Source organism: Stegostoma tigrinum, chromosome 25 (genome assembly GCF_030684315.1).
Source record: "Stegostoma tigrinum isolate sSteTig4 chromosome 25, sSteTig4.hap1, whole genome shotgun sequence".
Classification (NCBI taxonomy): Eukaryota; Metazoa; Chordata; class Chondrichthyes; order Orectolobiformes; family Stegostomatidae; genus Stegostoma; species Stegostoma tigrinum.
Window position 1 is genome coordinate 4,888,440 of NC_081378.1, and position 25,646 is coordinate 4,914,085.

At 43.2% G+C, this 25,646-nt stretch overlaps 1 protein-coding gene across 1 annotated transcript in view; it reads left to right on the forward strand.

Moving 5' to 3' along the window:
* The first annotated feature begins 223 nt into the window (after positions 1-223).
* Positions 224-25,646, forward strand: part of ccdc3a (coiled-coil domain containing 3a) — a 76,186-nt gene continuing 50,763 nt past the window's right edge. The window contains exons 1-2 of the mRNA XM_048554330.2: positions 224-856; positions 7,554-7,731. Coding sequence (XP_048410287.1) covers positions 498-856; positions 7,554-7,731 — 537 coding nt within the window. The 5' untranslated portion in view covers positions 224-497. The remainder of the gene's footprint in view (positions 857-7,553; positions 7,732-25,646) is intronic.

The window sequence follows — 25,646 nt, forward strand, 5'->3', positions numbered from 1 at the left end:
AAGGGAGACCCACTTTTCAAAATGAGCTGTCGAATTGCTGAGGCTGGAGGGGAGGGTTTTGAAGGGAGAAAGGGTTAACAATTCTTACAGCACACCAGTTGGTTCTCTCTCGCTGTAGTGCTGTGATTAGCTCTCATCCACCACAGGAGAGCTGATTGGTTCTGGCTGATTGAGACACAATTGGCTCTCTCTCTCTCTCTCTCTCTCTCTCTGTCACACTCTCTCTCTCTGTGCTCTAAAGTCTGAAGCATCAACTCCATTCAAATTCTCCTTTCGCCCAGCAGTGAATCGTTCACACTGGAAGCCGGCAGTGGAGAATGTGGACAGCTGTGCTGATTTTCAGAGTCAATTACTCTTGGCTGACTGATTCTGTGGCATTTCAGTTCATCATCCTGGGGGCAGGAAAGTTTGAAAACAAGCTCAAAAGTTAAGGAGCCTTGGGGTGGAGGAAAAAAGAACTTTCACTGCAAGTCAAAAGTTCCAATTCACTCATCAGCATGGTCTTTATATCTGTGATAATCCTAATTGCTACAGGTTATAGCCCAGTTTTAACTTGTCAGTTTCCAACCGACTGGAGACCCATGAGTGAAGGCTGCAGGGCTGAACTGGCTGAGATTATAGTCTATGCCCGGGTCCTGGCCATTCACCAGGACATGTACAGTGTATATAACTACCTCCCATGGCAGTACGAGAGCAGTTTGTTCTACTCAGCAGAGATTGAGATGTTGTGTGACCAGGCGTGGGGCAGCATGCTGGAGGTACCTGGAGGATCCCGTCTCAACCTCACCGGTCTGGGCTACTTCTCCTGTCAGTCCCACACAGTCATTGAGAACAACAGCTATTTCATCTTCCTCAGGTAAAGGACACCCGAAAACAGGGATAGTGACCACCAGACGCAGGGATTGGTTGCTGGCCTGAAACTGTGTTTTTATTTTCCCTTTAAAACACTGTTCTTCCTCTCTTTATTGGTTGGACGTTCTGACTTAGTGCCAGTATTGATTATTATCAACAATCTCTAGTTGTTGTAAGATGTGGATTGCGGTTTCTGTTCTAGAAGCTCAGATTGTGATTGTGAGAAAATCACCACCTTCGCTCATTCATATTTAAACAATTTTCTCATCCTGTGGGTTACAGTTCAGGTGAAAGGAACAGAAGCCTATATCTTTCCACTGAACTGGGAGAACTCATGTAGCACCATGGTAGTAGCCCTTCCTCTGAATCAGGAGGTCTGGGTTTGAGCCCCATCTGCTCCAGAGGTGTGTAACCAGGTTGAATAGGAAAATATTTTCCTCTGAAACAGCGTTAATTGACCATTAGCAAATAGACCATTCATCCCTTTAAATCTGCTTCATCTATGTGGGCTAGAATTTGCTGTTTTGTTTTATTTCCAATTCCCCACTTCTAATTGACTCAGTCTGGATAATCGACCCAAGCTACCCCTGAGGACGTGGTTAATCCCCTGGGAGATATTTTTAATTGACACAGGACAGAAAGACGCCATCTGGCACATACTGCTCATGCCAGTTGGGACTCTCCCCTGCTGGTTCCTCCTAGCCCTGTAAGTTTTATTGTTCCTTACTGCAAGTGTGTCTCCAATCATCTTTTGAAAGTTCTTATGGGATCTACTTTCACTACCCTTTTAGGCAGCAAGTCCCTGATCATGACAATTTGCTGCTCAATTATTTCCGCACTTCTGTTCACTTTGGTTCTCTTGCCAATTGCTTTAATGTTGCGTTCTCGTCAACAGCTGGGAATTGTTTCTCCTGTTCTACGCTGCTCAGGCCATGCATGACTTCAAACATCTAAAGGCATTCTGTATCTTTATTTTCAACAGGCTTCTCAATTTGTCCCGCCACAGTCAAAAGATCTGTGTGCGTCCATCCCTTCTCTCCCAGTTCCTGCTTCGTCCTTTCAAACTGTGCCCTTTATGTTCTCTATCCTCATTCTTACAACAAAAATGCATCACTTCAGTTCACACCTTTTGTGTTAAAATATGACCACCACATGTCCGCTCATTTTACCAATTTGTCCTTCTGAGCTCTGTCATTATCTTCTTTCAATTATGTTTTGGGAGTTTTGTAGCACCTTTTCGCTTCGAAATGCTGTCAGTGTAGTGAGGTCTGGGGCACCAATATAAATCCAAAACAGTAGCTGCAGCAGTCTTCGTACCAAGCCCAGGGGAACACCAGTACACAACGCCGTCCAGTCTGAAAACCACTCACCTACTGTTTACATTCTGTGCCTTGGACAATTTTATATCCACATTTTTGTAAATATTCTGTTCCTAATTTACTCCGCAAAGTAGTCTTTTCTGAATGAAACGTTGTGATGTTATCTGACTAAACGCTATTTTAAACAACTGTTTCTTTTAACATTAACCCAGGGGATTGGTTAGCTCAGTTGGCAGGACAGCTGGTTCGCAATGCAGAGCGATGCTAACAAGTTGGATTCAACCATTGCACCAGCTGAGCTTGCCACGAAGGACTGTCCTTTAGACTCCCTCCACATTTTGAATGCTTCGATGTGAGATCTCGTCTCACCCTTCTCACCTCCAACTTCAATTCAATCAATGATTTTGGAAGACAGCATCATCTAGCAATGCTGAAACACTTTATTTACATTGGTGGATCTTCAGGCTCAAATTAAATCCTAACATTTGTTCACTTCTAGACATTTTGTCACACTCCTCCATTATTGGTTACACATAGTTAGTCTTTTGTCATCTTCCTCCTGGCTTGCATTCAGATGATTAAGACTTGGCCATGTTGAAGTGATGGCAGCCATTTGTGGATGTCTCCTTGGGACTTGATGCAAGATCGGCTCCCTTTCCTGAAAAATATTAATAGGTTTTTTTTGAGTTAATACTGCAGGTTTCCAAGTGACTTTTAAATATTTGGCCCTCATGAGTAGATTTGCAGAAATCTCTGTCCTGGCGTGTCGCGATGGATTGGAGCTCATGAGCTCCATTCAGTGCCAAAACAATTAGGCTCAAATATTTAATTTTTATTAGGGGCATTTAAACAGTCCTTGGATAAGCATATGGATGATGATGGGATAGTGTAGGGGGATTAGGTCACAGGCCAGTGCAACATCGAGGGCCAAAGGGCCTGTACTGCGCTGTATTGTTCTATGTTCGAGAGCGGGCACCAGTTGTCAGTCTGATACAAATGGAAGGTAGCAAACAGGGTATTATTGAGATGTCATAACAATCAAACTTTTGTAAAATCTGATGGTTGGAGTCATCCCTGACACATGGAAAGATGGTTGTGGTTGTTGGAGGTCAGTCATCTGAGCACCAGGACATCTCTGCGGAGCTCCTCAGGGTAGCGTCCTTGGCCCAATCATCTTCAGCTGCATGGGTTCAGCCCCAACAACACTCAAGAAGCTTGACACCATCCAGGATAAAGCAGCTGCTCGACTGGCACCATATCCACAAACATCCCACTCCCTCCCCCCACCGACGCTCAGTAGCAGCAGTGTGTACTATCTACAAGATGCACTGCAGAAATTCACCAAAGATCCTCAGTCAGCACCTTCCAAACCCACGACCACTTCCATCTAGAAGGATAAGGGCAGCAGATACATGGGAACACCACCCCCTGCAAGCTCCCCTCCGAGCCACTCGCCATCCTGACTGGGAAATATATCGCCGTTCCTTCATTGTCGCTGGGTCAAAATCCTGGAATTCTCTCCCTAAGAGCACTGTGGATCAACCAACAGATGGTGAACTGCAGTTCACCCCCACCTTCTAAAGGGCAACTAGGGACGGGCAATAAATGCTGGGCCCGGACAGTGACACCCACATCCCAAAAATGAATGGAAAAAAGGCGTATGTTAGACGACAGTTTTGTGGAAAATAGCTATATGGCATTTCTTGTGATAATGGGAACTGCAGATGCTGTAGAATCCAAGACAACAAAGTGTGGAGCTGGATGAACACAGCCTCCCCCTCTCTCCCTATTTATTCCAGTTCCCTCTCCCCATCTCCCTCTCTGATGAAGGGTCTAGGCCCGATAACGTCAGCTGTTGTGCTCCTGGGATGCTGCTTGGCCTGCTGTGTTCATCCAGCCCCACACTTTGTTATCTTATATGGCATTTCTTGTTGGATTAGCTTGAATTACTTTCTTTATAGCAGAGGAAGTTGAGAGGGTACCTGAAGGAAGCTTGGATGATTATGAAGGGCATAGACAGAGGGTATAGAAAGCAAGTATTCCCTTGGTTGAGGGGCTAATAATAAGGGGTACATATTTTAAAGTGAAAGACTGGACCTCAATCTTTGAAAAAGTACTTAGATGAGAAATCAAAATGCCTTAACATTCAAGACTATGAGCCAAGTGCTGGAGAGTGGGACTAAGATAGATTTAGGGTGCAGACTTGATGAGCTGAAGGTCCTCTCCTGTCCTGTATGATTCAATGAAATCCTGGAACACCTTTCCTGACAATACTGTGAGCTACTGAGGGCTACCTTACAGCACATGGGCTGCTATGGTTCCTGAAGATGACAAATCCGCACCTTCTCCAGGGTAATGAGGGATGGGCAATGCCTACATACATCCCGAAGAACAAAGAAAAATCAATGTTGTGGATGGTGCAGTTTGTGCCCAAAAACTTCCTTTCAACAGACTGTTTCCCCCTGCCTTTGTATCATTATTTAGATTTCTGAATTGCTGTCTAAATGCAGTGGCTCAGTTGTCAGCACTGCAGCCTCACGGCACCAGGGACCTGGGTTCAATTCCACCCTCGGGCGACTGTCTGTGTGGAGTTTGCACATTCTCTCTGCGTCTGCAAGGGTTTCCTCCCACAGCCCAAAGAAGTGCAGGTTAGGTGGATTGGCCATTGGTAAATTGCCCATTGTGCTCAGGGATGTGTAGATTAGGGGGGTGGGTCTTGGTGGGGTGCTCTGAGGGTCGGTGTGGACTTGTTGGGCCGAAAGGCCTGTTTCCACTCTGTAGGGGTTCTGTGATCTTAATGTTCTTTGTGGTTATTGTAATGCATTGGTAGTCCCTGCCTCCCGAGCTCTAAGGTTCAGTTCCAGGACTCACCGCCCAAGGGAGGTGCATTCAGGTTGTGTCTAAACAGATTGGGCACCAACCTGCCAAATCTGATCCTTAGCACATGCCACTTGTTGGGGGGGGGGGGGGGGGCGCGTTGTAAGAGCAGGAGAGGTTCCTGGTCAGCTGTCCCTCCCACTGTCCACTGCTCCAGGCTACCACATGGATGTAAACAGCTCAGGTTCCCTGTGTAATATCCCTTCAATCATTGTTGCATTGGCTTTTGGAGGTTCCAATCACTGGCTATGATCTTGCAATTTGGAGTCATATAGTTCTTATACACAGAAGAGGCCCTTCAGCCCATCACCTCCATGCTGGTCGTTAGGGACCTATTTATTCTAAAGCTATTTTTCAGCACTTGGCCCACAGCCTTCTGCACAATGGTGTTTCAAGTATTCACTTAAATATGTCATACATTGGTAACGCAGAAGGATGCTAACAGCGTGGGTTCAATTCCTACACTGGCTGAGATCCCCCCGAAGAACTCTCCTTCTCAATCTCTCCCCTCGCCTGAGGTGTGGTGGCTTTCAGGTTAAACCATCAGCAAGCGCATTTGTCTAATGAGAGAAAAGGTTCAGGATTCCTACATTTGCCAAGCTTTTAGGCTGTGTGTTTCAGCCAGCCAATACCTCCTGGGTGAAAACATTTTTCCTTGAATCCCCTCTTAAACCTGGTGCCCCTTATTTAAAATCTGTGTCACCTCTACTAAGGTGAAAAGTTTCTCCCTAACTGCCCTGTCAGTGCCCCTCCGAACTTTGTAGATCTCAATCAGATGCCCTCAGCTTCCTTTGCTCTGAGGAAAACAACCCAAGCCTATGTAGTAACTGTTTAGAACTGAAACACTCCAGCCCAGGCAACATGCTGGTAAATCTCCACTGCACCCTCTCCAGTGCAATCACATCCTGCCTATGGACTGGAGACTCGAACTGGGCACAGCACTCCAGCTGTGGTCTAGGTAATGTTATAAACAGCTCCATTATAAGTTCCTTGCTCGTGTATTCAGTACCTTTACTAGGAAAGACATGCTTCCCAAATGACTCCTGAATCACCTTATCTGTGTGTCCTGCTCCCTTAAGGATTTATGGATCTGTTATACTTCCTGGGGTCCACATCTAATGGCTCTCTTCCAAATCATTTGTTGACCCAAAGGTTAAAACGTGCTTACATTAATGAACAGTGAGCAATGCTATTTGTCAATGTTGTTTCAACAATCCTGGTCAGCACTTATTGACCACTGTATTACCCAGTGGGCTGTCCACTGTATTACCCAGTGGGCTGTTAAGCATCTTTCACATTGCTGTGGGTCTGCAGTCACACGTAGGCCAGATCAGGTGAGGATGGCAGATTTCCTTCCTGAATGACATGAGTGAATCAGATGGGTCTTTACAGAAATCGACAGGGATTGCTAGGCGTTGGTTTGCTCAGATGGTTGGACAGCTGATTAGCAAATGCAGAGTAATGCCACCAGTGTAGGTTCAATTGCCAAACTGGCTGATGATGATGAGGTGGGTACTTGAAACCTGAGACATAAACCACGGGACAATCACAAGAAAACATTCTCAAATATTTTTAGTACATGCCATGCCTGGATTTCAGAGAGGGAGACAGCTCCATTGTAGAAAGATTCGAGTGATCATTGTAGACTAAAGGTGAAGCCACTCACTTGGCTGGATGAACGCAGCAGGCCAAGCAACATCGGAGGAGCAGGAAAGCTGACGCTTCGGGTCGGGACCCTCCTTCAGAAATTTCTGAATTTCTGAAGAAGGGTCTCGACCCGAAACGTCAGCTTTCCTGCTTGGCCTGCTGCGTTCATCCAGCTTCACGCCCTGTTATCTCAGATTCTCCAGCGTTGGCAGTTCCTACCATCACTTGTCTGGATGGTTGGTTTGTAATACGGAGGGATGCTAACAGCGTGGGCTCAATTCCTGCTCCGGCTGAGATTCCCATGAAAGGACTCTCCTTCTCAACCTCTCTCCTCACCCCGGGGCACTGTGGCCCTTAGGTTAAACCACCACCAGTCCTGTCTGTCTAATGAGAGAGCAGTGCTATCATCTGCTAAGACTATATAAAATTTACAGTTTTGCAATTGCCATTCCTTTTTATAAAATCTAGCTTTTTATTGAATTCAAATTTCGCCATGTCATAGTCAGATTCGAACCAATGTCCGCAGAACATGAGCCTGGATTTCTGGAAGACTCATACAGTGATGACTACAACAACAATGCAGCAGGCCCAGCAGTATCTGTGAAGAGAAAATCAGAGTTAACATTTCCGGTCCAGTGATTCTCCCTCAGAACTGATGCCAGGCGACAATACCATCCTGCTGTTAGCTGACAGACCCTGCTTTCGTGCAAGATCATTTTAATTCCATTTTTTGTGGTGTTACTGTGTAAACAGAGTGAAGAATATATTGTTAACGGGCTATGCTGGAATATTTGTGCAGAGCTCCTGCAACTATTATGCTCGTGTTGAAGACCTGCTATCTTGTTTTTTTTGTTGTAGGATGGATGACAATTATAACATAATTCCCCATGGAGTTAATTTTCAGGATGCCATTTTTCCAGACACAACTGAGAACATGAAGATGTTTTCCAGTCTCTTCCAATTCTCTAATTGCACACAAGGGCAACATTCACTCGAAACGTATGCTTCTGACTGGGAAATCCAGGAGGATCATAGGGTAAGGCTGCCACCTACTGGTCATCTTCATTAGGGCTTTGAAGATTTTTGGTAGCAGAATAATACTTTGAAATCATTATGATTGTTTGGAAGCCAAATGTACATGTTGTTTCATTCTAAAGTTCCAATCTGTAAATCTGATGAATGCCTGCATGTTTTAATGGAAATGATTGAATGTCAACTGCTTTTTAGTAGTTTGAAACAGGATATCATTTATGAGTATAAAAACTAAATTGTTTCAATATGGCATTCTTGTCTATGCTCTGTTCCTGGTTCTTGCATTAAGCTGGAGGTAATTCGATTCTGTTTAAGAGACTACTGTATCTTGTTTACCAAAATTGTGCTGTCTTAATGAATTGTAGGGATCCATTGTGCTTTCTAATGCATATATTAAAAAATTGTAAGTGTTTGGCAGATCTCCCATTGAAATTTGCAACTATGATCGAACATGTGCACTCTGCTTAAATTTTGTAAGTTATCTTGGGATGTTTTGTATAGGCAAAAATACGAGACAAACTAATTTTATTGTGAGAAAAGCAAAATACCATGGATGCCAGAAGTTTGAAACGAAAACATAAAATGTGGGCAAAACTCAGCAGGTCTGGCAGCATCTGTAGCGAGAGAAAAATAGAGTTAATCTTTTGAGTCCAGTATGACTTCTTCAGGTCTGAATGGGATTGGGAACTGATGGTTCTTATGGTGTTGACAAAGTCAGGGTCGGGTGGGGAGGAGCAAATGGAACAGATGGTGACAATGCCAAGAAGAAAGGAAAAAGAGAGTGTTAATGGTAGTACAAAGAACAAAGAAAATTACAACACAGGAACAGGCCCTTCGGCCCTCAAGCCTGCACCGATATAGCGCCCGTCAAACTGAAACCCCCTCCCCTTCCGGGGACCGTATCCCTCTGTTCCCATCCTATTCATGCATTTGTCAAAACTCCCTTTAAAGGTCACCAGTCTCTGCTTCCACTACCTTCCCTGGTAGTCAGTTCCAGGCACCCACGACCCACTGTTTAAAACAAAAACTTGCCTCGTACATTACCTTTAAACCTTGCCCTTCACACTTTAAACCTGTGGCTCCTGGTAACTGACTCTTCCATCCTGGGGAAAAAGCTTCTGACTGTCCGCTCTGTCCACCTTCATAATCTTGTACAGCTCTATCAGGTCGCCCCTCAACCTTTGTCATTCCAGTGAGAACAACCCAAGTTTCTTTAACCTCTCCTCAAAGTTAATGTCCTCTATACCAGGCAACATCCTGGTAAATCTTTTCTGTAAAATCTCCAAAGCCCCTACATCCTTCAGGGAGTGTGGCGACCAAAATAGAACACACTATTCCAAATGCAGCCTAAATAAGGCTCTATGAAGCTGCAACATTACCTGCCAATTTTCAAACTCAGTGTCCCGGCTGATGAAGAAAAGCATGTCATATGCCTTGTTGACTACCTTCTCTACCTGTGTTGCTATTTTCAGTGACCTGTGTACCTGTACACCCAGATCCCTCTGCCAATCAGTACTCCTAAAGCTTCTGCCATTCATTTTCCAACTGGATTAGACCTTCTAAAATGCACACAATAGAGTGATTATAGATGCAGGATAGGTGTTAATGGTAGGTAGTAATAGTAGGAGTTGTGGGTAGTGACGAAGGATGCTGTAGGTTGCAGAGAGACAAAGATAAGCTGCAAAGCTGGGCTGAGAGGTGGCAAATGGAGTTTAATGCAGACAAGTGTGAGGTGATGCACTTTGGTAGGAGTAACCGGAAGGCAAAGTACAGGGCTAATGGTAAGATTCTTAGTAGTGTAGATGAGCAGAGAGATCTCGGTGTCCATGTACACAGATCCTTGAAAGTTGCCACCCAGGTTGACAGGGCTGTTAAGAAGGCATACAGTGTTTTAGCTTTTATTAATAGAGGGATCGAGTTCCAGAACCAAGAGGTTATGGTGAAGCTGTGCAAAACTCTGGTGTGGCCGCACTTGGAGTATTGCGTACAGTTCTGGTCACCGCATTATAAGAAGGATGTGGAAGCTTTGGAAAGGGTGCAGAGGAGATTTACTAGGATGTTGCCTGGTATGGAGGGAAGGTCTTACAAGGAAAGGCTGAGGGATTTGAGGCTGTTTTCATTAGAGAGAAGAAGGTTGAGTGGTGACTTAATTGAAACATATAAAATAATCAGAGGGTTAGATAGGGTGGATAGGGAGAGCCTTTTTCCTAGGATGGTGACAGCGAGCACAAGGGGGCATAGCTTTAAATTGAGGGGTGAAAGATATAGGACAGATGTCAGAGGTAGTTCCTTTACTCAGAGAGTAGTAAGGGAATGGAACGCTTTGCCTGCAACGGTAGTAGATTCGCCAACTTTAGGTACATTTAAGTCGTCATTGGATAAGCATATGGACTTGCATGGAATAGTGTAGGTTAGATGGGCTTGAGATCGGTATGACAGGTCGGCACAACATCGAGGGCCGAAGGGCCTGTACTGTGCTGTAATGTTCTATGTTCTAGCTCAGTCTACATCACAGTGGGAGAGTGGGGAATTGAGGGATGTATCCAAACTAGAGGGCTGTGTTCATGTTCATGAAATAACAGCACAGAGGCTGGTATCCCAGCAGTAAATCTCCCTTTATTTGCGTGTGCACTGTGCACGGGCTCTGACCAGCCAGCTCAAAGCCAACCTCTAGAATGAAGAGTGTCTCGGAATCTCAGCCAGTGCTCCCTGATTAGGAATGTTAACCTGAGCCAATCAAGAATCTCATATTCTATGAGATCGACCTGGCCTTTGTTCCAAACACTACACTCTGAAGTTGTTAAACTCAATGGTGAGCCTGGAAAGTTGTAAAATATAACACTGGAAATTGAGTACTGTCCCTGTAAGTTGTGTCAGGCTTCGCTAGAATACTGCCGCAGGTGAAGGATTGAAATATTGGCGTTATCTTCCTTGTGCTCCACACTGTGCAGCATGTCTGTCTGTTTACTGCTGGCTCTGAAATTCTTCCATTCACCCAACACTGTTCCTTCCTCTGCCTTTCCCCACAGCAATTCCTTGCCGTCCTCAAATCTGTCCCACTTCTGCCTTTCGCTCCTGTGTCCATTCCCTTTTTTAATTTGATCTCCCTCCACAAAACAATCTTTCTCTCCATTCTCCAATAGAAGGATGTACTGTTCCGTTTTCACTCTCTGTTCAGAAGGATGCCGCTCCTTAGCTCCAACAGAATTTCATCTGTTCCCCTACCTCTCTCCTTACCCATACCCTGACATCTGTTGGTCTCTTTGCACTACACCCCTTTATGAGAGTGCCAAGTGAGTCTCCCTGCTTCCCCCATTTTGTGTCTCCCTCCTCCCACAACATTCGTCACAATATACCCCTTCCCCCCACCCTCCACAAACTATGGGGTCTGTTCTCTTCCTTGTTCTCCGGATAAAGTTTATCATTCTGTCTCTCACTTTTGTCTGCTATTCCTGGGCAGCTGAGAAAACATTTCACTGCTTATGGACTTCTCCAGGAGTGCCTACTGTGCTGTCTTGCCAATTCCTTAACTCATTCCCTCCCTTGCTGCTTCTTTTCTCTTCTCTAGAGCTTCCTTTCATGTTTCTGTCCTTTCCTTAGTCTTTTCCATTGCCCGTTTCTTCCATTAACGCTTCCTCTTCTGATTGGTAGTAGCATAGACACATTGAGAGAGGGGTTGGAGATGTAGGGGAGTAGACAGAAACAATAATATGACAGGCAGGAAGGAGGGCTACACTTTGAGCAGTTGTAGTTCTGTACCAGAGACTGAGCCTTGGGCCACCAAACTACAGCAGGTGTGGGTGACTGCTTTGTACATGTCTCGGGCAAACTCCAAACAGAAAGAACTCGAGTTGCAACTTTTATGATTGCAAGATATCCCAAAGCACTTTACAACCAACGTTCTACCACTTAAGTTTCATCATTGCTATAGGATAGCGGAAAGTTAATATAAATTTCACTTTGCTTTCTGTTGTGAGTATGATGCATTGGAAGCCGAGCTTGTTCAGAGGGGTCTGTGTTGCTGTGGAAGATGAACTGGTGATGGTTATAGGGTTATAGTTAAATAGCTGGAACTTTTGGGTCAATGAGCAAAGAGAGATATTTATGGATGTTTAGATGAGAAACTATTGTAAATATTGTGGCAGCTATATCTCATGTTATGGGGGTAACCTTAAAATGAGGATGAATGTCATGCATAATGTGGATATTGATAATAAATAGAGAAGTGGGTAAAAGTGAAGAGGAAATGCAGCCTTGACACAGCAGGCCATGACAATATGATTTGATTTTACTCCAAGTTCAATGTGTAGTATGACAATGGTGATTCATCTTTCAAAGGTGGGGTAAAATCCATGAATTAGACAATTTCAAAAGCATCAAGTATAAAAGTGCTTTCTTCATCAGTTCTCTGCCGACAGGAAGAGCTGATGCAGAATGCTTGATTCTCCTCTACAGTTACAGCAAAGGTACAGGCCCTGAATTCACCATAAGGCACCAATCTAACCCCGCAATGCCTGAGCCTGGCACTTTCACCTTCAATGCTGTGCGCTGCAATGCCAATGGACACTTTCACATGTATGTTACAGTCTTGAGATTCCATTTTCTTTCCCTCACCTGATTGAGCAGAATTTCTCCCATTCTTACCATCTGCCAGTGATGTACATTGGATGGATTTGCAAATGGATAGCCAACCTGTTTGGCCACATTTGGAGCAGAGCCTCCTCAGCTGCCAAGTCCTGAAGTGGGATTTGAAGCCAGAGCTGAGAGGTAAGGATGTTACCCACTACGCCACAAAACCTCCCTAGAAATGGTGCCATTAAAGGCAGTAGGGTTGATGTTTCTATTGTTTGCTCAATTTGGAGGTATGTACCAGCAGGTTTAATATAATTCATAGAGCTGTGATTTGCTAAAATCACTGCATGTGCATGTTATTCCATTGTGAAGGATTGCAAGAAAAGTTCTAAAATATTTTGTTATGGGCTGTTGGGCAGATAACTGTGTGGGTCTGGAGTCACATGTAGGTCAGACCAGGAAAGGGAATGCTTTCCTGAAGGACAAATAACAGTGGTTGTATGTCGCCATGTGGTTAGCTTTCTTTTCCAGATTTCGTTGAATTCATCTGTTTTCTGCCGCTGTAGCATTCAGTTCTAATCTCCGCGAAATCTGCCATCCTTACTTGGTCTGGGGTTTTGATCGCGCGTCCAGTGGGTTTCCTCTGGTGCTCAGGTTTCCTCCCACAGTCTAAAGATGTACAGGTTGGGTGGATCGGCCATGCTAAATTGCCCGTAGTGTTCAGGGAGGTGTAGATTAGGTGGGTTTATAGGGGAATGGGTCTGGGTGGGATGCTCTGTGGATCGGTGTGGATTTTTTGGGCTGAAGGGCCTGTTTCCACGCTATAGGGATTCTATGATTCTATGAGCCCCTCCTCCCCAAAGGTACTGTAATCAGTTTTCATTGTAAAGATTCATAACTCTTGATCACACTCCCTTATTTTTTCCTAAATCCTTGGAAGCCTGACGAAACAAAATCAAAATGGACGCTGGAAGAACTGAAGACAATGTTTATCTCCACTGCATTTCATTTTTACACTTGTTTATTGATTGTGGGCATCACTGACTGGCCAACATTTTTTTGCCCTTCTTGAACTGCTGCAGTCCATGTGCTGCACATAGACACACAATGTTGTTAGGGAGAGAATTCCAGGACTTTGACCCAGCGACAGTGAATAATATTACAAGTCAGCATGCTGAGTGTCCTGAAGGGAAATTTGCGGACGGTGGTGTTCCCATGTATCTGCCACTGTTGTCATACTTGATCGCGGAGGTTGTGCATTGTAGAGGTAATGTTCAAAATGGTTTGAGAGTTGCTTCTGTTCACCTGTTAGTTGATTTTAAAAAATGAAAAACCACGTACTACCACCAAACAGCTAACTGATTAACACTTCGACAATGATTGAGGAGTCTAATTATTCTAAATCTTCCATCATCATCATCATCATCATTTCAGTACTTTAAATGAATTCATGAAAAGTATCTATTAATAAAATAAGTCATTATGCATAGTCATAATTTGGCTTGGCAGTAAGTTTGTATTATTTGTTCTAGAAGTAATAGTTTATTCTTGGATAAAGTGCCTGTCTTTCAAAATCACAAAATTACGCTGGAATCCAATTGTTAATCGGCTAGAAGTAAAAGTTTTTAAATTTTTCAGTTTTTCAGAAGTAATATTATTTAATGATGTCAAAAATCAATGCTGTAACTAACATGAATGTGATCTATTTCTCATTAACCTGAATTAATGAAGAATAAATTTTAGATTGTTAATAGTCTTATAGTTTTCAATTAACCTGTTGTCTGTAGTGGATTGTGTAACAATAGACATTCCATTTCAACAATATCTAATTTTTCTCCTCCCTCGCCACAATGTCTTCCTTTCCCAAAACAATATACCTTTGTTTCAAATTCAATTTTCCAAATTTTAACTTTTTTGTCACTTTTAAATATTACATCTGTTTTTAATCTGAATTTTATATATTAATGCACGGCGACTGCCTGAGGTAACATGAGAACAATTACATGTTAGAAGCTGAGTTAAAGGATATGACGTGTCCCTCCAGGAACATTAAAGCTTTCACACGGTTTGTAATAGCTCAGTCCATTTCCCAAATTACAGCATTGTCAAACTAGCACTCACAGAACTGATTAGACCCAGAGTACTTGACAACAGTCCATTCCTGGGCCGACTACACGTTGCTGCAAATGACATGATGACACTAAGGCTCTGCAAGAGGTCAACACGTCAGGATGTTTGGAAACCAAATATTTTTGTTTGCAGGCAGGCAAAGAGAACACAGATGGCCTTTAAACTGTGCTTTATTAATAGTGCCTGTGACTAATCCTGCAAGATCAAACAGAACAAATATTGCTAAAGAGATTAACAGATATGCTCTAATCTTTGAAGGGAGTAAAGGCTTTAAACAGTTGGGGATTCTGTGACCTTTGAATAAATGAGGATACAGGTAGTCCCTGGGTTATGATTGGTTCTGTTTCTGCGTATGATCACAAGTTGATTTGTGCACAAGCAGGATGATAGCAATTTGTAGGTATGATAAAATGTTCATATGTTGGATCGTTAAAATTAGTATGAATATGATATCTAATGCAGTCTAATATAATAATGCTTATTAAGGATAATCAGTATGGCTTTGTGTGGGGGAGGTCTTCTCTTACAAATTTGGTTGCTGTTTTTGAGGAAGTGACAGAAATGATTGAGGGTAGGACAATAGATGTTGTCTACATGGATTTTGATGCCCACGAGAGGCTGGTCGGAAGGCTAAGTCACATGGATTTTGATGCCCACGAGAGGCTGGTCGGAAGGCTAAGTCACATGGATTTTGATGCCCACGAGAGGCTGGTCGGAAGGCTAAGTCACATGGATTTTGATGCCCACGAGAGGCTGGTCGGAAGGCTAAGTCACATGGATTTTGATGCTCACGAGAGGCTGGTCGGAAGGCTAAGTCACATGGATTTTGATGCTCACGAGAGGCTGGTCGGAAGGCTAAGTCACATGGATTTTGATGCCCACGAGAGGCTGGTCGGAAGGCTAAGTCACATGGATTTTGATGCCCACGAGAGGCTGGTCGGAAGGCTAAGTCACATGGATTTTGATGCTCACGAGAGGCTGGTCGGAAGGCTAAATCACATGGATTTTGATGCTCACGAGAGGCTGGTCGGAAGGCTAAGTCACATGGATTTTGATGCTCACGAGAGGCTGGTCGGAAGGCTAAGTCACATGGATTTTGATGCTCACGAGAGGCTGGTCGGAAGGCTAAGTCACATGGGAGCCACAGTATGTTGACTCAGTGGTTAGCATCGCTGCTTCACAGCACCAGGAACCCGGGTTCGATTCCAGCCTCGGGGGGGGCACAGTCTGTGTGGAGTTTGCACATTCTCCCTGCGTCTGCGTGGATTTCCTTCCAAGTGCTCCAGTTTCCTCCCACGGCCCAAAGATGTGCAGGTTAGGTGGATTGGCCATGCTAAATTACCTGTAGTGTCTAGGGATGTATAGGCTGTGTGGGTTAGCTGTGAGACATCTGGGGACAGGGTGCGGCTTGATTTAAGTGGGATGCTCTTTGGAGGGTTAGTTCAGACTTGACGGGCCAAAAGGCCTCTTTCCCACTGTAGTGATTCTATATTTAAAATTGACTTGGTCATAAGAGACACAGAATAGTTGCAGAGAGGTGTTTTTCTGACTGGAGCTCTGTGACCAGTAGAGCTCTGCAAGGGGCCATTTGTTGTTTATAATGTGTATAAATGATTTGAATTACAAACACCTGACTTACAAACTCACACTCATGCACACGATCCCAAACTGGGGTGGACACAGGAACAGGATTTTTGGCCCACGAAGTCTGTGCTGACCAGCATGCTTTTTTAAACTAATTGAATCTGCCTGCACGTAGTCCTTATCCTTCCAGTCCCTGCCTGTTCATCTATCTGTCTGAGGGCCTCTTAAACATTGCTATCATGCCTGCTTCTACCATCTCCCCTGTTCCAGACACCTCCCAACCTCTGTGTAAAAAAAAACTTGCTTCACACATGTCCTTTACCATATCTGCTTGATCCTGGGCAATTTAGCATGGCCAATCCACCCTAACCTGCACACCTTTGGACTGTGGGAGGAAACCCGCACAGACACGGGAAGAACGTGCAAACTCCACACAGACAGTCACCTGAAGGTGGAATCGAACCTGGGTCCCGGGCGCTGTGAGGCAGCAATGTTAACCACTGAGCCACCCCAGTAGCTACATTCTGAAATTACTGCAAGAAAAACCGAGTCTATTTATGTGGTCTTCAGGAAGGCATTCTGTGAAAAAAACTTGATTTTAATATTCCGCTTGCACATTTTCTGCAGCCCAGAGAGGCAAAAAGAGCTCAGCAAAAAACAAATTTCAAAGCAAGCACAAAAGTACTTTAACAGCATAGAAGTATTTGAAAGATTATTTTGAACACATATCAAAGTTGTTTATTGTTCAAAGAATCTTGCAGCAATCAACAGCAAATTGTTTTCTCGCTTAAGCCTGCAGTATTAATGTTGTGGTTAACTTTGTCATGTGAAAGGGAATAGATGCTGCATCAATTGGTAAAATAAAACTCAAAGAAGTAGCCTTTTTTCTTATGTTTAATGTGTTATATAATGAGTGAAATGTTTATTAAAAAAAAGTAGGGGGTGTGGTTTTTCTCCTAAATTGCTTGCAGCGGAATCCTGGAATGTTATACTCTGCCTGTGGAAACCTCATTGGTCATCCTGTTAGGTTTACAGCCTACATGTACATGGATCACTGCTACACTGATTGAGGGTTTACTGCTCATTTGCTCCTTTTTAAAAAATTTATTTCCTCTGCAACAAATTTTTTTTAAATATATTGTGGGATTTGGTTATCAGCGGCTGGCTGGTATTTATAATAACATGGTCCTCCTTATCAGAGCTTCACTGTGCTACAGGGTCATGCATCCTGCATGATGCACTGTAAAGGCTGACAGCCAACAGTGCTTAATGTATACTGCTCTTCAAAATGTACCTGGTTAATATTAACAATGCTCAAAGCCAATGTGCTAATTATGTGTAAAGTCCATGTACATAAATGTGGCAAGTGCCAAGTAGAATTTGGTACATAAAAGGTCAGAAAGCACACAACACCGGGTTATAGTTCAACAGGTTTATTTAAAAACCTGAGCTTTCGGAGCATAACCCCTTAATCAGGTGAAGGAGCAGTGCCGTGGAAGCTCGTGCTTTTAAAAATGCCTGTTGGACTATAACCTGGTGTCGTCCAATTTCTGACCTTGTCCACGCCAGTCCAACTCCGGCCACCCCCCACATCCTTGGCACGTGCATACATACACACATGCAAACGCACAAGTTGGGATTGGGAGTAGGCCATTCAGCCCCTTGGGCCTTCTCCAACGTTCAACAAGATCACGGCTCTATCTCCCTCCTACTTACCGCGATAGCATTTCACTGCCTTGCTTACCAAAAATCTAACCACCTGTGCCTTCAAGGTATAGGAAGGCTCTGCCCTGACCACTTTGTGGAAAATCCCAAAGGCTTGGAACCCCATGAGAGAAAGCTTTTCGTCCCATCTTTACTTAAACCCTTACTTCAAATGGTGAACGCCTCCCTATTCAACTTTGTTTTAATGATCTGATTCTATTTTATAAAATAAATATAAATTCCACTCACTGTATAGATTGAAGCTCTTTGAATAATACAGCCACGGTGAGCTTACCTATATTTAGAATCTTCACTGGTTGTTCTCCGTGGAAAAAATTGCCTCTCAACTGTGCTTCTGTAGTCATCTACTACTGTGATATGGAATAAGCAGGAAGTCCCCAGGAGCAGATACTTCCTTTTTTTGTGTTAAGTGTAAAGTATACTTTTATAAATGTGTTCACAATATCATTACTCAGAAAGGACTAACTTTCTGATCAATCTGCCAAAAATAATGGAAAGATCAGGGGAATAAGTTCTGTTGCAGTTTCTGACAAGGCTGCCATTTTGTGAATCACTGAGAATTCTTTTAGCCAATCATGCCTCAGTCTGATTATGCCTTGGGTTTGTGGCCCAAACATTTCAGTAAGTGTCCGTTGTAATGGTGGGGCTAACATAAACCTTCAGATGGCCATATTGTGTTGGATGAACTGGGCTCTTCGTCTCCATCAGGCAGAATTATTACCACTATCTTCCTTTTTAGCATTGGAATCTGCAGGGTTTCCCTGCTGTCATGTAATAGAGGAACTCCATGGTACTGCAATGAGATGAGGTTCTTGTCTTAAGCTGGATGTAATCCATTACTTAAAAGCAATCAGATACAAGCGACATTGATATGATACACTTTGTTGTCCTGTTGTTTCTAAAATTGTGGTGCTCTACATGGGAGATCTTCTCCTTCGAAGTACAGGCCTCTCTGGCTTTTTCCCACCTAAGTCTTTGGATGTCATCAGATTGGTTGGATCTCAAACGTGTCTTCAGAATTCACCCCTTTGGAATCATTACCTTAATCTACAATATTGAGCGCAATCTTCTGGCATTTACTCCATTTTTACTCTCTTTACTCTCCATGTGCACCTACATTTAGTATCAGCTGAGGTTCTATTTCCAACAGATTCCTGTGAGGCAACTGCTTCAGCTGTTATTAAGGCTGGCGCTCTAGGGCAGTTCTGAGGGAGTTCTGCCCTTCTGAAGTGCCATCCTTCAGATATTAAGCTGAGATTCTGTTTGTCCTCACCGTCAGATATGACCTCCCCTCCATCATAAGGTCTGAAGTGGGAACGTGCATTCATTGGCCGGCAATGTTCAGCGTCAACCTTGGATACTGAAGCAGTCCATGTCCAAAAGCACCAAGGGCCGGACAATATCAGGCTTGAGCTAACAAGTGGCGAGTAGCGTCTGTGAGTGCCAGACACGGACCATCTCCTAGAGAAAATCCAACTATTGCTCATTGGTGTCCTGTAGCAATTGAAGGGTTTTATGATTTTATAATTTATCCTGAGGAAGGTTTGAGGAACCATTACCTCTGCTCTTGTGTTACCTCAGTACACCTGCCACAAAGCCCTCCCGAAATGTTTGTTGTCCAATGCGTAAATAATGAGGAAGATAATGAAACTTTGTAGATAATCACTCCTTTACACATTCATTAGCTTGTTAATTAGTTGTTTGAAAGTGGCAAATGGGCTTCCAATTTGAGCCCCTTTTGCTTTTCATTTTCCTGAGATTGATGACACTGTTTTGTTGATCCATTTGGAGCCTTTACAGTCCCGCGTGTGAATCCACTCCTACGTTGCTATGTGCTATTGTTATAGCAAAATGAAATGAGATCATCGGCTCACCGCCATTTTACACTTCATCCCCCAGTGCTCAGTCGCAGCGGCGTGTACCATCTATAAGATCTGCTGCAGAAATTCACCAAAGATCCTCAGACAGCAGCTTCCACATACACAACAACTTTGATCCAGAAGGACAAGGGCAGCAGATACATGGGAACGCTGTCCCCTGCAGGTTCTCTTTCAAGCCATTCACCATCCTGACTTGGAAATATTGTGGCGTTCCTTCAGTGTCGTTTGGTCAAAATCCTGGGATTCCCCCGCACCCTCCAAGGGCACTGTGGGTCGACCCATGGCATATTGGACAGCAGTGGTTCAAGAGGGCAGCTCAGTCACAACTTCAGAAGGGACAACTAGGGACGTGCAATAAATGCTGGACCAGTCAGAGACCCCCACATCCCACGAAGTCAGTGAATATAATCCAAAAAAGACACCTCAGATGATTGAAATAAATGCTTTTATTTCATTTTTTAGCTCACAGCCATCACACTTCAGCTAAAACTTGATTAACCAGTTTAAAACGAAGCAACAGAATTAAAGTTCTCTTGAGTGAAAGAATGAAGAATTTTATTAATCCCTAATCCCAAAAAAGACCAGTAAAAAGCATAACATCAAATACTTATTAAATTACAGGTAATATGTTTAAAAAGGAGCCTGGTATGGATAGGAAGAATAGATTTGTCAGTTCTTAAATACACATGGAGCCTTTGAAAAGTTAGGTTTTAACCCTGAAGCCAGTTGTTTAGTAGCTGATTCTGCTGCAGTGATAAAGTTTATAAATCTTGAGTTCTTAGTTAATGGTGGTTGTCCTAAGTTACTTTTTACACTGGACACTGACTTCAAAGTAGAGAGACTGAGAGAGAGAGAAGCTTGCAGTGTCCTTGCTGTTATCAGTTCACATTTAATTTTTCTCTCTTGGTTGTTCAAAGCTACTGTTGATTAAAGGTCCATTTGTGAGTTCCTGAGTCTGCCTTCATTGTTTTTCCAAGCTGACTACTCTGCAGGCATCCTCCAGAAAAAAAACATTTACCGTGCATTTTCAAATTAATCAGGAAATGCAAATGTTTTAAAGCTTGACTCAGTTTGGTTTCACTTTCTTTTGGTGAAATGAAATTTTCAGCTCTGACAGGTTTTGTATGTTTCACACTGATTTCATAAAGCTTCATGCTGTGGTCAGGTAATCATGGCAGCCATTTTAGGTCAGCATTTGACCATCATGGTCTCAGGTATTTTAGTTTGAGGATAGAAGGTAAATATCAATAGTCCATATTTAACATTACTGTAACACTTTGTATATTGCTTTCTTATGTTTCTAATACTTCCATGTTTTTCAAAGCTTCTTTATCTTGCATGTTCCTGATTCTATTTTGGAACTGCGTACTGCATTCTGTCTTTATAATTGGGTTAAATAAAAGCAAAATACCGTGGATCATGGAAATCTGAAACAAAAACAGAAAGTGCTGGAGAAACTCAGCAGGTCCGGCAGCATTTGTGGAGAGAGAAGCAGTTAACACTTCAGTCTGGTATCACTCTACTTTGAAGAAGAAAATCATTCTGGATGTGAAATGTTAACTGTTTCTCTCTCCACAGATACTACCAGATCTGCTGACTTTCTCCAGCAATTTTAGTGGATGTTTATAGCTGGGTTTTCCATAATTTTATCTCTGAGTTTCACACCTCCTCCCTCTCTGTATGCTGTCAGCCTTTTATGACAGGTTTTAGGTGTGTAAAAGCCTTGAATAATATTTGCTTCCACACATACCAATTTGCAATAGATGGCCACATCCTCTTAAAATTGAAGGGTTTTATGATTTTATAATTTATCCTGAGGAAGGTTTGAGGAACACAATGGTAGTTAAATGGTATTTGTGCTCCTGAGCTGTTGAGATCCAGCAAATGTGGGCCCCCCACTCTTCTGACATGTCTCACGTGATTTTAGGAGGTTTTTGAACCCAAAGTGCAACATTAATTTTACACCATGCGGAGGAAATATTCTTTCCATATGTGTAACTGACGGACCGTCATCGCTGTATGTTCTCCAAGCCTCATTAAACAGCCAGGAGGTGTGATAATAGAAAATAGGAGTTAAAGGCAGGGAAATTAAGACAAGTTAAAACAACTCATTTAATCCAGTACTGTGAGCAGATTTCAGTTATATTGGCCAAGTTAAATATCAACTTCTGTTTGTTTTAGTACATGTAAATATTAGTGGCACATCGAGAGAATGCATGCTTATTTTGACTGGACTTTGATCGATATAGATCTAATTAAATCAGATATTATAATAAACTAGAAAGACATTGAAATAGTTGCACCACTGTAGATACAGCTTAGCTACGAAATGGCCCAGTGATACAGAGCAGTCCGCAGAAATATTGGAAGCACTGCGACGGAGCAAATTAATGTGACATATCAAATGTCGTCTGTTCTTGCAGCTGTGCTTTTACTTCTCTCAAAATGTGTGTACAGTTCCATTCGGGGCCAAATTAAATCACAGCCAAAAATATTTAGTGAATATGGAACTCTGAACGCCACAAGTAAAGTGACCAGACAGCAAACTTAAATATGTTTTAAAAATTACCTAAACGGATTGTCATTCATTTCTCTCACCTGCCTGAAGTTTAAGTTGTGGCCTCCTAATAACAACTAATTGAAATTATTATATCAATCCTAAAGAGCTTTTTTTGTTTAACGGCTACAATAACATTGACTTACTATAAGGAAGTCTGTTACATATAAAGTGATTCCTCACAGTCCAGGTTTAAGCATCTTGTCCAATTGCAAATTTATTGCTCTGGCAGAAAAGCATGATAATTACTGGTGATTATATGAGAGAGAAAGGTTTACTCTAGACACGAGATGATCAGGCTTGGCTTTTGCTGGTGTTTTTCTTGCCAGCTATGCTGACAGCTTCTCTCAGCAGGGCCCCCCTGTCCCAGGAAAACCTTTACTCCACCATCCCGCTAAAGTCCAGAATCTCCTCCTTTCGATATCAAGTCACATACAAATTTCCAGATGATGATATCCTGGTTGTTTCTACAATTGCCCTGTGATATCTGTCACTCAGTTACACTGGGACCAGGATAATAAAATGTGAGGCTGGATGAACACAGCTGGCCCAGCAGCATCACAGGAGCACAAAAGCTGACGTTTTGGGCCTAGACCCTTCATCAGAGAGGGGGATGGGGTGAGGGTTCTGGAATAAATAGGGAGAGAGGGGGAGGGGGACCGAAGATGGAGAAAAAAGAAGGTAAGTGGAGAGGAGAGTATTAATGGGGAGGTAGGGAGGGGATAGGTCAGTCCAGGGAAGACGGACAGGTCAAGGAGGTGGGATGAGGTTAGTAGGTAGGAAATGGAGATGCAGCATGGGGTGGGAGGAAAGGATGGGTGAGAGGAAGAACAGGTTAGGGAAGCAGAGACAGGTTGGACTGGTTTTGGGATGCAATGGGTGGAGGGGAAGAGCTGGGCTGGTTGTGTGGTGCAGTGGGGGGAGGGGACGAACTGGGCTGGTTTTGGGATGCAGTGGGGGAAGGGGAGATTTCGAAGCTGGTGAAGTCCACATTGATACCATTGGGCGGCAGGGTTCCCAAGCGGAATATGAGTTGCTGTTCCTGCAACCTTCGGGTGGCATCATTGTGGCACTGCAGGAGGCCCACGATGGACATGTCATCTAAAGAATGGGAGGGGGAGTGGAAATGGTTTGCGACTGGGAGGTGCAGTTGTTTATTGCGAACCGAGCGGAGGTGTTCTGCAAAGCGGTCCCCAAGCCTCCGCTTGGTTTCCCCAATATAGAGGAAGCCACACATACACTGGGACTAGCCCCTCTTCCTGCTGTCCTCTACTTTGATCTCTAGAATGGATTTCTGTAACTTCTCAACTCTGATCAAATAACTGAAATACTGACACTTTCTGTCCTTGCAGCCGTTTCTCAGAGTTCATTTTTGCAGTTGCAATCTCAAACACCTATTCTTTTCCTTACGGTCTGTTTGTGAAAGTTAAGAAATCACATGACACCAGGTTATAGTTTAACAGGTTTATTTGAAAACACAAGCTTTCGGAGCTTCAATCCTCCTTCATGTGCTAGACTAACACATGAAGAAGGACTGAGGCTCCGAAAGCTTGTGTTTTCAAATAAACCCATTGGACTATAACCTGGTGTTGTATGATTTCTGACCTTACTTGCCTCAGCTCTACACCGGCTCCCCCACATCATGTGAAATTTTAAACAGATCCCTCAGCGTCCACATTTCAAAGGATTTAATTTTTTTCCACAGACCTTTACTTATTGTCCAGGCTTCTGAAACGGACAGGAAATTGGACAGAATGTAATATCTTGTGAGCTTTTCCTTATTGCAGTTTGAGTTTTCTTGTTATTAACACGTCCTTCATTATTAATCCCTGACTCCAGGCCAATTAAAGGCATTTATCTTGCACTTGTTCACAGATAGAGAGAATGCAGTAAGATAAAGCTGGTCTTTGTCTTTGCTTTTCCAGAGGTCCCCATTGTGAAACTGGAACCTGTAACATTTCCCTCCTTAAGTGGCTTCAGATCTGGATCCTTGTGCAAAGTCAAAAGCTAAAATCTAGGTTATTTTTCAGCAACTTTCGGCTTTCGTGGTGTGTGATCCTATGGGTCATACTACAAAGGGGAAATTAAGAAGCCAACACATAATTATACTCTGAACTGAATCATTACTTTGTTCTGTCTTGTTTCTGAATCTGTTTATAACAGCATTGAAAATGAGTTGGTTGGGTTTTCTTGTGTATACTTTGTCTGCCATCATTCTTACGATAATGAATCTTACAAAACTGTGTCTGGTAAGAAAATGGACATTTATGAGGGTCTTTTTATATGCACTGATTCTATTCTCTTAACAGCTGTGTGAATGGTGAGTGTGAAGTGAGGGAACACATATTTTAAAATAACCATGAGCTATAAACTACCTTATTACCCAAAAGCCTTGTCACCAAATTTCATATTATATCTATCACCTTCCAAACCCATGATCACTTCCATCTAGAAGGACAAGGGTAGCAGATACATGGGAACACCACCCCTTGCAAGTTCTCCTCCGAGCCACTCACCATCCTGACTTAGAAATATATCACTGTTCTTTCACTATCACGGTGTCAAAGTCCTGGAATTCCCTCCCTAATGACATTTTGGCCAACCCACAGCACATGGACTGTAGCAATTCAAGAAGGCAGCTCACCACCACTTTCTCGATGGGCAACAAATGCTGGGCCAAGCCAGCAGTGCCCAATGAACTTTAAAAAAAATCTGCTGATGGGAGTCCAATGATGAAATGTAAATTCAGTGTTGGACCGTAATAATAACAAGTTATATTCATATCAAGCATTTAGTGTAGTAAGGCAGCCCAAGTTTTTTCACAGAAATGCTATAAACTTAAGCATCTCACTGAAACACATAAAGAGAAATCAGTACATGAGACTGATACTGGGTCAAAGACATTGGGTTCAAGAGTGTCTTAAAGGAGAGAGGGAAGGTGCAGAGGGGTGTAGGAAAAGAATCCTAACCGTACACAGAGAGAGGTTGGCAGTGGCGGAAAAGCTTGATCATTAATAGTGGATCTCGGAGATGCAGAAGAGGCCAGAATTAGAAGAGGACAGTTGTTTGGGGGTTGTAGCCTGGAGGAAATTACAGAGATAGGGAGGGGTGTGGACATGGATGGATTTGAAAATAAAGCTGGGAATTTTATAGTCCAGGCACTGCTTTTAACTATGAATGATTGTGGTTCACTGAGCATAGGGCTTATGGGTGATTGACACTTGGAGCAAGGTAGGATGCAGGCAGCAGACCCCGAATCTGCTAAAGATCTCAGCAGGATGTAATCTGAGCAAATGCAAGTCATGAAGTGTTTGTCAGACAGTGCCGGAGTACAACAAGTTAGAAAAGTCTGGAGTTTAGAAGAATCAGGTGGATTTGGTCCAGTAGATAAGGGGAGAAAAACAAATAGCCAAGGCAGACAAGAGCTTGGCAGAGAATGAGTTGGACTGAAGGGTCTGTCTTTGTGCTGAA